The 15253-nt window shown below is 40.2% G+C and overlaps 1 protein-coding gene across 6 annotated transcripts in view; it reads right to left on the reverse strand.

The window, feature by feature from the left end:
* Window positions 1-4816: 4816 nt before the first annotated feature.
* The window catches only part of EFR3A (EFR3 homolog A), a 185572-nt gene continuing 175135 nt past the window's right edge, over window positions 4817-15253 (reverse strand). For 5 of the 6 annotated variants that reach the window (XM_077809786.1, XM_077809785.1, XM_077809789.1 and 2 more), the window contains 4 exons: window positions 11732-11780; window positions 10182-10285; window positions 8678-8727; window positions 4817-7827 (listed from right to left, as the gene is read on the reverse strand). In XM_077809786.1, coding sequence (XP_077665912.1) covers window positions 7722-7827; window positions 8678-8727; window positions 10182-10285; window positions 11732-11780 — 309 coding nt within the window. In that variant the 3' untranslated portion in view covers window positions 4817-7721. The remainder of the gene's footprint in view (window positions 7828-8677; window positions 8728-10181; window positions 10286-11731; window positions 11781-15253) is intronic. The other variant, XM_077809784.1, reaches the window with a different exon arrangement.

Genomic DNA, 15253 nt, shown 5'->3' on the forward strand with positions numbered 1-15253 from the left:
TCTCTAAACTGCTATGACTACTCTACTACCCAGAATGAAGTTGCTGTCATACAGCTGGATTTGTTCTGACTGCTGCCTGTTCACGCAGGGTTGCTCTATATTTAAAAGGTAGGTTGACATAACTACAGTAGTCCAGGGTGTGAAAAAGCCAATACAGCTCACCCCCAGTGTAGACGCAGCCATGTTGTTGGAAGAGTGCTTCGGTGACAGATACTTTTGTTTAGGAAAGTGATATTCCTACACTGATGGAGAAATCCCTTTTGGTGGGCTAGGCTGGGTGTACACTACAGGGTGATAACGATGTCAGAGCCTCCTTAGTGTAGAGACAGCCACACCCCTCTATACCCACACTGCCAAACACATATGGTCCAGACAGCCATGTCATCCTGCCAGTGGGCAGAGTTTGACCTGGCTCAGAATTTGCCCTTATTGTTCAATTTGACATTATAAATGGACAGAAGCCCTTCATTTGTCCACCTGGTTTACACACATCACCTCACTCAGAATGTAGCTACCCCTTTCTGCCCTGCATTGCTTCTGGGCTGTCCCACCAAAATCCATAAGCTAGTAATCACTGCAATCTGGAGGGCCAGGAAGGGCTCCAGGATGCAAAATAGTCACTTTTTGAGATAGAGGATTATGGGATTTGTGAAAGAAAGCCTAGGCATAAAGGGTGCGGGGGGATGGTTCTTAAAGATAGCATAGTTCATAGGCTATCCAGAACATACCCCTAAAAAAGTTATAAGAATGCTAGGTTCGGGATGAAGGGGGGCAAATAGGCTGTGATGGTAGAAAAGCTGTGTTTGGACAAAACCCCCAACATATTAACCTGTAACTATAAGCCGAACATGCCTCTAGCTGGTTGCAAAATCATAGTGTAGCATGGATAGATTCTTATATGTGGCTATCAGCAAAAACTACAATATTATTCCCTAAAATGACTATAACAATGTGTTAGATACATGGTTGCCCTTAACCACGACAGAGAGCCATGTTAGCATCTCTTGCTTGTAGCATAAATATGAAATTGAGGACTACTAATGGTATCTATATTATCTAACATTCCAAATGTGTCGTATTGTAAAGTGGTTCCCCTCCAGTAACTCTGTATACACACGTGCCTGGTTTGAGACGGAAAAAAGCTTAGGTCCTTCTCTTCTATATACCTTAAGAGGCTACCCAGACCCTTAAAGAAAAATCCGATCTACATGGGACGTTCTGAAAAACATTAAGATGATTACAGCATCTGATCTTACTAATTCTCTTCTTCTACCACTGTGAGATAACCCTTGCCTCAGGATCAAGGCCAACTCCATACTTAAGATGATTTGGGTAGAAAAAGGATTAACAAGAATTAAAGATACAACACAAGATGAGAGACTGGCCTCCTTGCTACCGATGTGTTGCAGTTCTTTCTTTCAGCAACTATGCTCCAGGAATCATACAAGGATAGAGGACAACCTGTCTGTTTCAACTCTCTCACCTCTACAAGATCGTATGAAGAAATATGGAAACAAAAGTCACTTTGTAGGAACTACTTATAGGTGATTTGCATTACCTCTCAATCTCAGTCTCAAAGAAAAATTGGAAAGAGAACCTAGCCTTACTATCACAATAGAAACCCAGGAGGATCTCTGTCAATGTGAAAGATACTTCAAGTTCTTTATCCTTCCGATTCTTCCAGAACAAGATATTGAACAGGAATTATTGGACTCCAAAATATTTATTTAAAGCTAGATTGGCAATACACAGTAAATGTTGGAGATGCGAACAGTCACATGCCAACCTTTCACACATCTTCTATACCTGTCAAAAATGCACGTGTTCTGAAACGCCACATTCCGTGCTCTCTCAGAAACTAAGTGTTGCTATTTTTCCTTCTCCAAGCTTATGTATGTTAGGGGGGCTGAATGAGTTGATATTATCAGTTAACCGTTTATTAGCCAAAAGAGTTATTCTGAGAAAAAGGAAATCTGCAATTTGTCCTTCATATACAAACTGACTTAGCGAGCTCTCTATTACTGAATTAATGGAAAAAGTGACTCATAGAAACACTTGGAAAAAATATGAGAACGCCAGGTCACACATGAAACTATTGCATATTTTTGCAGTTTAGTATATTAGTCCCTTATACTCATAGGTTATGTTCTCACTTATTTAATCACTTTAACAACTGATGTGCTCTATGACCTCTACAGGTTCATGTGTTTTTTTGTTTGTTTTTTCCCCACTAGGTTTTACAAATAATGAACACTGAATTGTTATTTATATGGTATTTCCATCTTGTGCTTGCATTTATATATTTTTTATTTCGTTATATATTTAATATTTTATATAAAAAACAAAAAGTAACTTAAAAAAAGAACTTACTGACTGTGGTATATAATCTATCGCTTAAATCACCCTCTACCAGATGACTGGCGGATAGCTAATGTAAAGTCTGTTTTTAAAAAAGGCTCCAGAGACAATCCTGGCAATTACAGGCTGGTAAGCCTAACTTCAATACTAGGCAAATTGGTTGAAACTAGTAAAAAACAAAATTTTCAGATACATAGATAAACATGATATGTTGGAAAATTCAACATGTCTTTTTGTAAAGGGAAATCATGCCTCACCAATCTATTAGAATTCTTTGAGGTTGTCAACAAGCAAGTAGAGCAGGGTAATACAATCAACATAGTATACTTGGACTTTCAGAAAGTCTTTGACAAGTCATCAAAAGGTCTTAAACTAAGAAGCCATAGGATAAGAGGGAAGGTCTGCTCTGGGATCAGTAACTGGTCAAAAAAGATAGAAAAGAAAGGGTAGGAGTAAGTGGTCAGTTTTTACAATAGAGAGATAAGAGAGTCTCCCCAACGATATGCACTGGGACCAATGCTGCTTAACATATTCATAAATGATCTGGAAAAAGGGGTAAACAGTGAGGTTGCAAAGTTTGTAGACGATACAAAATTACTCAGGATAGTTAAGTCCAAAGTGCAACGAGTTACAAAGAGATCTCCCAAACTGGACAACAAAATGGCAGATGCAATTGGATGTTCATAAGTGCAAAGTAATACATATTGGAAAACATAGTCCCAACTATACATACAAATTGATGGGGTCTAAGTTAGCAGTTACCACTCAAAGAGATCTTGGATTCTCTGTGGATAGTTCTCTGAAAACATCTGCTCAGTGTGCAGCAACAGCAGTCAAAAAAGCTAACAATGTCAGGAACCATTAGGAAAGGGATAGATAATAAAACAGAAAATGTGTCACTATATAAATCCATGGTACGCCCACACCTTAAATATTGTGTGCAATTCTGGTTGCCCCATCTCCAAGATGGTATATTAGAACTGGAAAATGAACAGAGAATAGCAACAAAAAATTCGGGGTATTGAACAGTCTCCTTGTTAGGGGAGATTAAAAAGCTGGAACTGTTTGTCTTAGGAAAGAGATAACTAAGGGGGGGATATGATAGAAGTCTATTAAATCATGAATGGTATGGATAAAGGAAGTGTTACATACCCCTTTCCATAATAAAAGAACTAGGGATCACTCAATGAAATCAATGGGCACCCAGATTTAAAACCACCAAAAAGAAGTACTTCTTCAACACGAGGCACAATCAACATGTGGAAATCATTGCCAGGGGATGTTGTGAAGGCCAAAACTACAACTGGTTCAAAAATCAATTTCATGGAGGATATGTACATCAATGGCTATTAGCCAAGATGGTCAGGGACGCAACCCCATGTGTTGCCCTGGATTTGAGGGGTGTATATACCCCAGAATGTGACTGAGCTAATTGTAACCATATTATGTGAATACAGCCACCCTGAATTAATAATATAGAATATCACATAGTTACAAGTTAATTTGGAAACAGGCTTTCAGAAGCAAGGTCAAAACTAGCTACAGTTTCTGCTAATCAGAATAGGAGGAAGAGACAGACAAGTAAACAACTGAAACTGAAAACCTTGGTGGTTGGAAAACCTTGAATCTAGACACCTCCAATATTTAAAGTTTATTGAAAGTCAGAAAAGTGATGATCCAGTAGGGGTCATTATGACCTATGCATTTTGTAGAAGTTAGTTGTAAAACAGACGTTTTTCCTGACACCCTTTTTCCCCGGCAGGTAAGCATCTGGCCACTGTGAATCTGCTATTAATTATTCAATACCGTTCCAGATGTTAGGTAAATATGTGGGATGTTCTAAACCTATTGCTTGTGTGTGTGTGCTTATATCTAATAAACTGCAATGTTAGACAACAGCCGCTCACTTGCATATAATCCTTGATCAGACAGAATCGCTGTGTTCCTACTGATTTATTCCTGACACCACCTGGAGTGAAATAGTTAAGTTGCCCCTGCTGGGGCTTCTGAAAATCCCAGGTAAGACATGCTCTGGGTGTCCTTAAACCTCCAACTGCCAGAAGCTAGGACTAGATGACAGGGGATGGATCACTTGAAGTTGCCCTGTCTTGTTCATTCCCTCTGAAGCATCATGCACTGCCCACTTTCAGAAGACAGGATACTGGGCTAGATGGACCGTTGGTCTGACCCGGCAGGGCTGTTCTTATATGACCTTAGGAATGCGTTTTAAGTTTTGCTGCTGCCTAATATCTTGTTGAACTTTTCCAACAAGTCCCAACTTTATGAAGAAGTGAAATGTTTTGGGTTTGCAAAATAACTGTCTGTATTAAGTGAAATTTTATTTTGCTTCTCAACGATAAGCAAGTACTATATTTAGGACAGCACTGATTTCTTAACCTCAAGTATCATACAGTAATTCATACTGTAACTGTTCAAATTAATTTGTAACGAACTCAGCTATTTTAACTTTTTAGTTTATTTTATTGCTGAAATGTACATTGCACAGTGTATTCTTACATTTCATGAAACTGGTTCAACACCAACAGTAAAGAATGTATGGGCATCAATAAAACAGACACATTAGCCCTACTCTGAACAGGCTAATTTTGTTTCTTCTAAATTAACATAATTTTAATTTACCTTAAAATGAACTGCTATCAAAAACCATAATTACTCAAAGTGACATTACATTTAAAAGAATTTAAAGCAGAAGCTGGAATACATACAAATGTCAACTGGACATGAAGTGATAAACATTCAAACAGTATTCAAACTGTCACAGACACGACAAGCCCAGTATGCACAATTCGTATTCTAAGCTCTCCAACTCTTTTCAAGACCAGAAAGAAATAAAAGATTCAAAGCAACTGTATACATTAAAACAGCATTCTGAACAATTTGATTTCAAAATACCTACAATTTATTACCTACATTAAACAATGAGTACAACATATTATGCAGCAGACTTCCACAAATCCTCAATTCTCATCTGTCCGAAGTAGCTACAGTACTCAACTTGCAGACTCTCTGCATTTTCAGCAGGGAAGAAATTATATATCAGGCAAAGTCCCAAAAGATTACAGATCTTTAGTTCCTTAACATCTGCACATCCTGAACAAGGCTAGTCTGAATTTAGGACATGTGGGAGCCTATCTTGTGATTAAATGAAAAAAAAATCTTCATCAATAGACTTCAAATGAATGGTACATGAAATGTTGAATATAATTTTTCTCATGCAGTATACATGCAACAGAATTTAGTTAATCTGAGAAAACTTTATATTTACACCACAGTCTGCGTATTACAAGAGTGCAAATGAAAGTACATTCTTTATTTCTTATTCTTTAGACTCTTTAATTCTATTTCTTTTTTGTATAAATGTGCACAGTGTTACTTTATAAAATCACATCAGTGTGGATGATAATTGTTCTACATTGCGTCCCTAGCTTACATCTAATTAAAAAAAATACACTCTGTTTATATAGGTCAAAATCTAATATCTTACCTTAAAAAACAAAAAGTGAAAACTAAAAACTAAGGTGACAACGAGTTCTACTAATGTTGTTGACTCTGGTCTGATCAGGATGATACGTTGCAGCAGTAACAATCACAACGGAATGCTGTAGGTAAGAGGTTGTTTCGTCATCCACTAACAGCTGTGATTGCACTGTCAAACTGAAAAAAAGGTCTCAATTACCTTTCTGAGTTTTGTGAATGCTTCCTGAAAGTCTTGATGTGTCATCTCATAGGTCTAAATAGCTGAAATTTCTTTGGAAACGTGCTGTTTCACTCCTTTAAAGATAGTTTAAAGGAACATTGTACTTAAGTTTAAAAATCCAGAAGCCCTACATTTTTCAGCAAGTGTGGAAATTGCCAAGGACAGTTAACATATTGACTAGCTTCCTAATAAATTTATAACAAGAGTTATTAGTTTAATACACTATTCATCTCAGCCCTGACCCATTCAAAGAAATATATTGTTTTGAATTTAATAAGTTTGTATTGAGAATGAAAGTTGATTATATTTGCTGCTTCAGAAAAATCCAGCTAAACCTAGACTACAAAGCTCACTGCTAATAGCACTGGACTATTAGAACTTTTCATTTTTACGCACAGAATTTCTCAATGGGTCATGAAGACAACATTGTCATTACCATCAAGGGCCAAGCAACTTACTGTACAGTACAGTTTTATGTACAGAGCTAACAAAAAGTTATGTTCTGTGTATGTATTTGAAATTTATACTCAGGTATCTAAACCTATGAAAGTTACCACATCGGTTTTCAATAATCACAGGAAGACTTGTCAAATGCAACAAAAATGTATACAAACAGCTATAGCTGCAAAATGCTTTTGCTTGAAAACACATCTAAATTGATAATTTTCAAGAGAATTCATCCAGTTTTCTTTCAATTTGCAAAATATCATTAAAAACCTATTTTACTAAACTACACAGAGCAACATTTCATATAATCTTATGTTCTGTGTTTATAATTTCACAAATGAACTAGTATTTAAAGTACTTATCCATTTAAAATGCCCTCAGTTTGTTGCTATACTAAATATATATTTATTTATTGTAATTCAGACAGCAAAATACTACTGCATTTTCAAAAGCATAGTCTGTAAACTATACACATAAGACATGAAAAATATTGCACAAGTCAGAGCTCCAAGAGGAGGATTTACATCTCTCAAGCAGAACATTGCAACTTTCGGCAGGAAACAGCACATGTGCTGGATTTCTAAAAAGCACATTTTGTTAATCATTCACTAGGAACAATATTTAACAATTGGATGACCAGTCATATTTATTAGTGAAACTTAACAGGTAAAAGGTTGCCTATTTAATGTATTTCAAAATAATGGAATAAATAGCTACTAGACAGCAACAGTATAGGGAGCTAAGACATTGCTCCACTGATACATATGGTAACAGAAAGCACGCCGAAAGCACTCTACCGAAATCTGGAAACCCAGGTGGAAGGATGCCACCAGGCATTGCAGATATAGGCCCCAATTCTAGGAAATTGTATTTCTGTAAACTCATTTTTAAAGTCTCTGAAACTCTAGAACAGACTGGCAAAAGAGGAGGAAATATTTACTTCTGACTTTTAAACCTACTGAAATATGAAAAATGACTAAGTGAAATAATAAGGTAACATAACAAAACTAACTTCAAATATTAGAGAATAGTTAAAATAATTGAAAGTTTGGTTAAAAATCATTCCTATATATTGTAGGTCCATCATTTTTCTACAAAACTATTTACTTAATCTAAATTAACAAAGAACTTGAAAACTCATCTTGGTCTGTTTATTGTACTCTACTCTAAATAATGTCCTGCAGACTTCAGAAGACACTTAATACACACAAAGATCTGGAAACTTCATCTCATAGACTGGAACGGATTGGTAATGAGCATGTCCAGCAGTAATGGTCATCGTTCCCGAGGGGCTAGGAGGAGGACTGTAAAGAAGGAAGGAGAAAACAAAGGCATACAATTCAAGTTTTCACAATAATATGTAATCTGTTACTACTTTTAACTTCCTAGAGTACTTGGAAACTTGATACTAAATTTCTTTCCATCCTTACTGTATCCTTTTCCTACATTTGTAATGAAGCCAAATTATAATGGCTGATTTTTGTTTGTATCTTTACCTGAATCACCAGTTTTGTTGGTGTCAACATAACTATCGAGATAGGGCTTTTGATTTACAATATTACCTCAAATGCAGAACAGATGTGCATGGCACTTCACAATACATAGATTGCTAGCTAATACCTAGAGCACATGCAACAAAGGGAGAATTCAACATTTTTGTAAGCATGACAAATATATATATAAAATACATTTATAAAAATACTCCAGCGCTGTGTTGCCAATATATATTTTCACATCTTTCAGCAAATATTTTTCAAACTTACGCCCAATTCTGTCCAGTTATATAGGTGGAACTTTCTTAGGAACCCAATTAAACCCTAAATAATGGATACAATCCTCATAGAAGATCTTCAATAATTTTAATGGAAAAAAAAACAAGTTTTATCCTTAACAATACCTCTAATTATATGGTTTGGATAGAAAACAGGTTGACCTTTCTAAAACAGAAAATATTTGATGAGCTAATAGGCTAATCTTGACACAGGATATTTTCCTCTAAATAAAAAAAAAATCAGAATAGTAACAATAAAATCAAATGTTTTGTAAATGAAGCTATTTCAATAATGTACATGAGACTAACATCTTAAAGTAGCACAGAATTTTCTGACAACTACCCTACTTTTAATTAATTCCCTTTTGTGCATAAAACCTTACCGAATGGTGAGCTCCAATATCTGTGCAAGTCTATCATGAAGAAAGTTTGCCTACAAAGAGAACAAATTTAAATATTGTAATGATATCCTGTAAAACCACTGTACACAGAATGACTATGAATAAGAATCCTGGACTGGTTTAGTGGAATATACTCCCAATTTCAGAGTTTTGCTTCCCTGTTGCAGCAAGGACTCAGTTGTGTGAAGGCAAAAGAATAGCAACTGGGAGTTTATTAACAAAACTGAAGTAGATTTTTATTTCTTAAAAGATGGGGGGGGGGGGGGGAGAGAATGACCCTTCCAGTCAATTAAAGCATGTTGGCGTGATCCAAAAGTTGCATTTACTTGCAATTCCAGAGTGAAATAATCATGGCTCTGAAGCCCAGTCTCAAAGGCAACAAAGGTAAAAGTGTGTGTAGTATGTGGAGGGTGGAGGACAAAGGTCTGGGCTACACTAGAGTTAGGCTGATGTAAGGCAGCTTACGTTAAAGTAACTCTGCCAGTGTCTACACTACAATGGTGTTCCACTCCAGGTAAGTCACCCACTACATCTACTTAACTCCACCTCCGCGAGAGGCGTAGCGCTTAGGTCGACGTGGCTGGAGTGTGGGGCACTGACAGCCGCACAGGGCTGACAGCTAGAGTGCACCACCCCAGTGCTGAGAGCCCAAACTGTAAGCCAGGCACAGGGGTCTCAGCCAGCACCCCCACCTGCCCTGGGCCTGGTGTAGGCCTTAATTTCACAGCAGGGAGCCTACCAGCAATGAAATTGACATCCTTGTCAGTTTCTTGGCAGCTATAATTTCACATTTCATCTCCAGCTGTCATCCTTGGGGCCCTGAGGCTCCAGCTGTGAGCTTTGTGCCAGGCTGACAGGCAGAGCCGGAGAGGAAATGCGACATCATAGCAGCCAAGAAACTGACAAGAATGTCAGTCTGCCAGTAGGTTTTCTGCTGTGAAACTGAGCCCTGCTTAGCTCACAGCTAGGGCTGTCAACCCCAGGGCAGGGAGCTCCAGACGTGAGCCTCATGAGGCAGTCAGTGCCCACACAATGCCCCACTTCAGTGGGTGCAAGTACTCCTGATGAGGACGTGCACCACCGAAAGAAGGAGGGCAGTGTGGACACCAACAGCTAATTTAATTGCTGAGGTGGTTGTAGGCCGACCTAATTTTATAGTGTAGACAAGCCAAAAGAAGGTTCACACACAATCCCTAGCCCAGTAGGGTCCTGGTCTATAACTAGGGTTCCTCGTCACTAAAGCAATACAAATAATAAATAGTAATAATAATAGCTCTGTGAGATGTAGGGGACCCAACCCATTCAGGGTATACGTAATTTTGATTTCCTACACAGATTAAAAATTCAGAGCACAGATGAAGGCAAAAAGGCAACAACTATTTTCTTTTAACAGTAAACATCATCATGAACCACCCTTTACCCACGTATCTCCCTCATCACTTGTACAAAAACCTTTAAAACAATATAAAATGTACCAAGTACTCACTTTTGTTTCACATTGTGCTGCAATTTCTTCAAAAGGTGCTTTTTGGAACTTTTCAATCACAAGACGCCTCTTTTCTTTCTCCTGCTCTTCAAGCCCAGTATTATCTTTTAAAAAATGAAGACAGTTCTAATTTATGCTTATACAGATTTCCTACAATAAGTGAAAGGATAAAACATTAAGATGTCTTCATTTTTTTACTACTACTTCTTAAAATTAAGACATAAGGCTAGAATCTTTGAAATGAATAGTAAAAAGTAGTCATAGGTTAGGCAGACTTATTGAATAAGTTCTAGTTAGTCAAATTTCCTGTAATAATGGAACATGTACTTGAGAATCAGTGTAAAAAGGTGAACACAACGTCTTGACCTGTGGTCCCAACTCAGTTTCCACTCAGTCCATCAGTAAGAGTTTTGCCTGAATAGGGACTGCAGGATTTGCCAAGTAAGTTATTGTTTGAGCACAGGAGGTCAACACAGATGCAGTGGAATGTGGTCCAAACTTCATCCAGTGGCCATATTCTTGGATTTATAGTATTTTACACTATGCAATCCATTATCCATCTTTTGCTATCTTCTTGCCCTTACATGTGGGGCAGTAGGCTGAAAACAGGTGCTAAGACTTTTTGCGGCTTCTTTTTTTCCAATATACTTAACATGGGGATTGGTACTAATTCTTCAGGTTTCAGAGTAGCAGCCGTGTTAGTCTGTATCTGCAAGTGTACAGAAGCATTCTTCAAGTGTACACAAGACCATCAACTCCATACACTATTCACTTTTTTTTTTTTAAACAGTCAGCCTAACAAATTTAACTTGGGATCAGAAAGTCAAATTGGACTTTCATGCATCATAACCAGCAGTAAAGAGTTTGCAAACTAAGTTATACCCTCAGTAACACCCTGTTGTCTTGTAGCCTTGTGTTCCAAGTTACACTTTGTTATGGACATGGACATAGTTTGACTTGCATAATCTTTATTACTGGTGGTGAGATGTCAGAAGGAAGAACTCAGATTCATTTTCAGACTCTAGGTTAAGTTTGCTGGGTTGGCAGTTGGAAAAACACCTTTTTAATCATGAACTGAGCATATCTGACATGGAAGTTTGAGACAAAAATGGAATTCCTCTGAAGCCCATAATGCTAATTTCATACACTATACTCAGAGAACTCCCTTTGAGGGCTTGACCATTTCTCACTATATTAAAGGTGCTTTACAGATATTTACTTAACTGAAATTCACACAAGCTAGGGATAAAACATTGTGTGAATTGCTTAAGTGTTTTTCAAGCCTTGACCTGTAAAGGCAAAGTTCCAGAAACCGTTAGAAATAAGAATTCATTTACCAGCTTTTCAGTAAGTCACACCAGCTATAGGTAAAGAGAAGATTTCTCTAAGAAATGCTGAAGATCATTTAAGGGGTTTGTGGTTTCAAATCAACCTGCTATATGATGAGAAACTAATATAGTATTTTAAGTATGCTATGTTGGCAAAGCTTTTTTCTGGCAAATATTTCATTTACTGGAGAAGTGTAAATGCAGTATTGCAATAAATCTCACCAATTGCTTTCTTCAAAGCTTCAAAAGTGATTTCTTCAGTATTATTGACCTAAAGGAAATAAGTGATTTTTAATTCAGTGAAACAACACAAATTGCTGAAGAATAAGTAATTTGTCTGTACTCAACTATAATTTGGCTTAAATGGCACAAATGTTTTTTCTCACACAAGACTAAGGCCCAGATTTTTAAAGGTATTTACAAGTTGCTGTGTTCAATGCTGTACATTTCAAAAGGGACTTAGGAGCCAAAATCCCAATGGGAGCCTAAGTGCCTAGATTTAGGCTCCTCAATCAGTTGGGCATTGCAACGTTGAGTGCAGCAATGCCTAAATACCTTTTAATTTTTTTACCCTAACAGAGTTTTTATTTAAGCGACAGATTACTGTGAATACATAAGGTAGTCTTATATTTCTTTACCATTGCAATGACTCACGTTTAGTAATCCACCTATTTTATTATATACAAAGCTGGTAGTTCCAGCCATACTTATGGTTGCCTGACACGTCATTATTAACACCCATTTTTCAGTTGCCTATAAGTTTACAAAATTAACTACTTGTGCTGAAATGCCTCAGGTTGATTTTTGATTTTATATTTTAATTTAATTTTTTTCGATAAATTTCAGCAAAAAAAATTCAGCAGCTTCTGGGAAAGAGATTAAGGAAAATACATTTTACCTAGCACCTTTATGCTTTGTAACATGGACTTGAAATTTGCCAAGGGGTGGCCTGTGTGTCAGTATGTGGTTTTTGCTGCTGGGGAAAACAAAACAAAACACCCCTGCCAAGTTATAAGCCCGTGAAAAACTGCAGGTTGCACATGCTCAGTAGAGACTTGTTAACATTGACAGCTAAATTCCTTTAAATTTTTTGCCTGAACTGAGCAAGTTCCATCACAGGGTTGAGCAGGACTTTCCCTACAATTGCTGTTCTCGGCTGCTATGGGTGGCTAAGGAACTGGGCACCAGAACAGAGGAGATGACTCTGTTCTATGCTCTCAATATTCTCCCTAGTGCCACCCAGGCAACATGAAAGAGGAAACTGAGTCAAATGGAGAGGACACAAAAGCCTGACCTAGAATTTGGAGGAGGGATGTGGTGAAATACAGAAGAAGGAGCAGACTGGATCCAAGAGCATGGTGTGGGAAGGAAAGACTGGGGCTGGGAACAAGGGAAGTTAGGTTCTAGGGACTGATTAGGCCAGAAAACTGGGACCTGGGTGGAGAAGAGGGGAGGCTGAGACTGTGAAACAGTTTAGGGACAGGATGGAGAAGGTGTGGGGACTAGGACAAGCTAGGCAAGGAGAATGGGACAATGAGCTAAGGGCTCTAATCATCCCAAGCTGCACACCTACAATTAATGCACACTTTTGACCTTACTTTCTGTGCCTCAGTTCCCCATCACACAGGGGTGTGTGAAAAATAGTTATTTGTGAAGTACTTAGACACTATGCTGAGAACACCATACAAAAGCCCACGAGGAAATTAAAATTCTGTATTCAAAGCAGGGTTTGAATAAGGTGAAGTAAATAAGATATGGGCAGGCCACAATTTTAATGAGGATGAGACAGAATACGGAATAAAAGAGAGTTACCTTTTCCGTAACTGGTGTTCTTCAAGATGTGTTGCTCATGTCTATTCCACAATAGGTGTGCGTGCTCGCCACATGCACCAGTGCTGGAAGTTTTTCCCCTAGCAGAACCTGTAGTGGGGAGCGCCCCCTGCATCCCCTTGAGTGGTGCCTGCCTGGCACAGTATAAGGGAGCTGCGCGCACTCCCCACTCTCAGTTCCTTCTTGCTGGACAACTCCGACAGAAGGGAAGGAGGGCGGGATGTGGAACAGATATGAACACCACATCTCGAAGAACCAGTTATGGAAAAGGTAACTGTCTTTTCTTCGAGTGACTGATCATGTGTATTCCACAATAGGTGACTCCAAGAGATATCTGTTGGAGGTGGGTAGGAGTTCACAAGTTCCCAGGACAGAGGACAGCCCTGCCGCACCCGGCGTCATCCCTGGTTTGGGGGACAATCACATAGTGCGAGGTGAGTGTATGAACCGAAGACCGTGTGGCGGCCCTACAAATGTCCTGAATGGGGACATGGGCCATGAAGGCAGCCGACGAGGCCTGCACCCGAGTCGAGTTTGCCCTCACAATGGGTGGTGGGGGGACACCCGCCAGCTCATAACAGGAACGGATGCACAAAGTGATCCGACTGGAAAGCCGCTGAGTGGAAATCGGCTGGTGCCTTGCGCGCTGAGCCGAGGAGACGAACAGTTGCGAGGACCTTCTGAACGGCCTGGTCCACTCGAGGTAGAGAGCCAGAGCCCGCCATACATCGAGCGTGTGGAGACACTGCTCCTCACTGGGCGCATGAGGCTTGGGGCAGAGGACAGGTAGAAAAATGTCCTGATCCATGTGGTAGGCAGAGACCACCTTCGGGAGGAACGTGGGGTGTGGGCGGAGCTGGACCTTGTCTTTATGAAAGACCGTGTACAGCGACTCGGAGGTCAGGGCCCTGAGCTCTGAGACTTGCCTGGCCGACGAGATTGCAACCAGGAAAGCCACCTTCCATGAGAGGTGGGACCAGGAGCACGTGGCCAGTGGTTCAAACAGGGGCCCCGTGAGACGAGCCAACACCAGATTTAGTTCCCACTGTGGGACCGGGGGTCTAGAATACGGTAAAAGTCGGTCCAAACCCTTAAGGAACTGCCCAGTCATAGCATGGAAAAATACAGTGTGTTCTTGCACCGGCGCATGGAAAGCCGATATGGTTGCCAGGTGCACCTTGACTGACGAGGGCGCCAGGCCCTGGGCCCTCAGGTGGAGGAGGTAATCAAGGATAAGCTGGATCGGGGCGGCCACAGGGGAGACACCCTGGTCCGCCGCCCACATAGAAACTTGGGACTACTTTGCCAAATAAGCGTGGCAAGTGGAGCGCCAGCTACTTTCGAGGAGGAAGCGCTGAACCTGCTCTGAGCACGTCCTTTCCTTTCCACCTAACCAGTAAGCAGCCATGCCATGAGGTGAAGAGCCGCTAGGTTGGGATGGAGGAGGTGGCCCTTGTCCTGAGAGAGCAGGTCCAGGCGGAGCGGCAACTGCCAAGGTGGAGCTACTGCCAGGCCCGTGAGGGTCCTGTACCAATGTTGCCTGGGCCATGCCAGGGCAATCAGGAGGACCCGGGCCTTGTCCGTCTTTATCTTCTCCAGGACCCTGCTGATTAGAGGGATAAGGGCATCGGAGATGGAGCCTTCCCCTAGGCCCCCCGTGGAGCAGAGCCGGGGGCATCGCCCGTTCCGCCGAGTCACGAAGAAGTCCACCTGGGGAGTACCCCACCTTCGGAAGAGCCGGTGGGCCACTTTCGGGTGGAGGGACCACTCGTGTTGTGAGGAAAAGTCCCTGTTCAAGCGATCCGCCCTCTCGTTCTGGGAACCCAGTAGGTGGAAGGCCTTCAGGTGGATGTCATGGGCTATACAGAAGTCCCAGAGCCTGAGGGATTCGTGGCAGAGGGCAGCAGATCGGGC

This window comes from Eretmochelys imbricata, chromosome 2 (assembly GCF_965152235.1).
Source record: "Eretmochelys imbricata isolate rEreImb1 chromosome 2, rEreImb1.hap1, whole genome shotgun sequence".
In the NCBI taxonomy this organism is placed as follows: domain Eukaryota; kingdom Metazoa; phylum Chordata; order Testudines; family Cheloniidae; genus Eretmochelys; species Eretmochelys imbricata.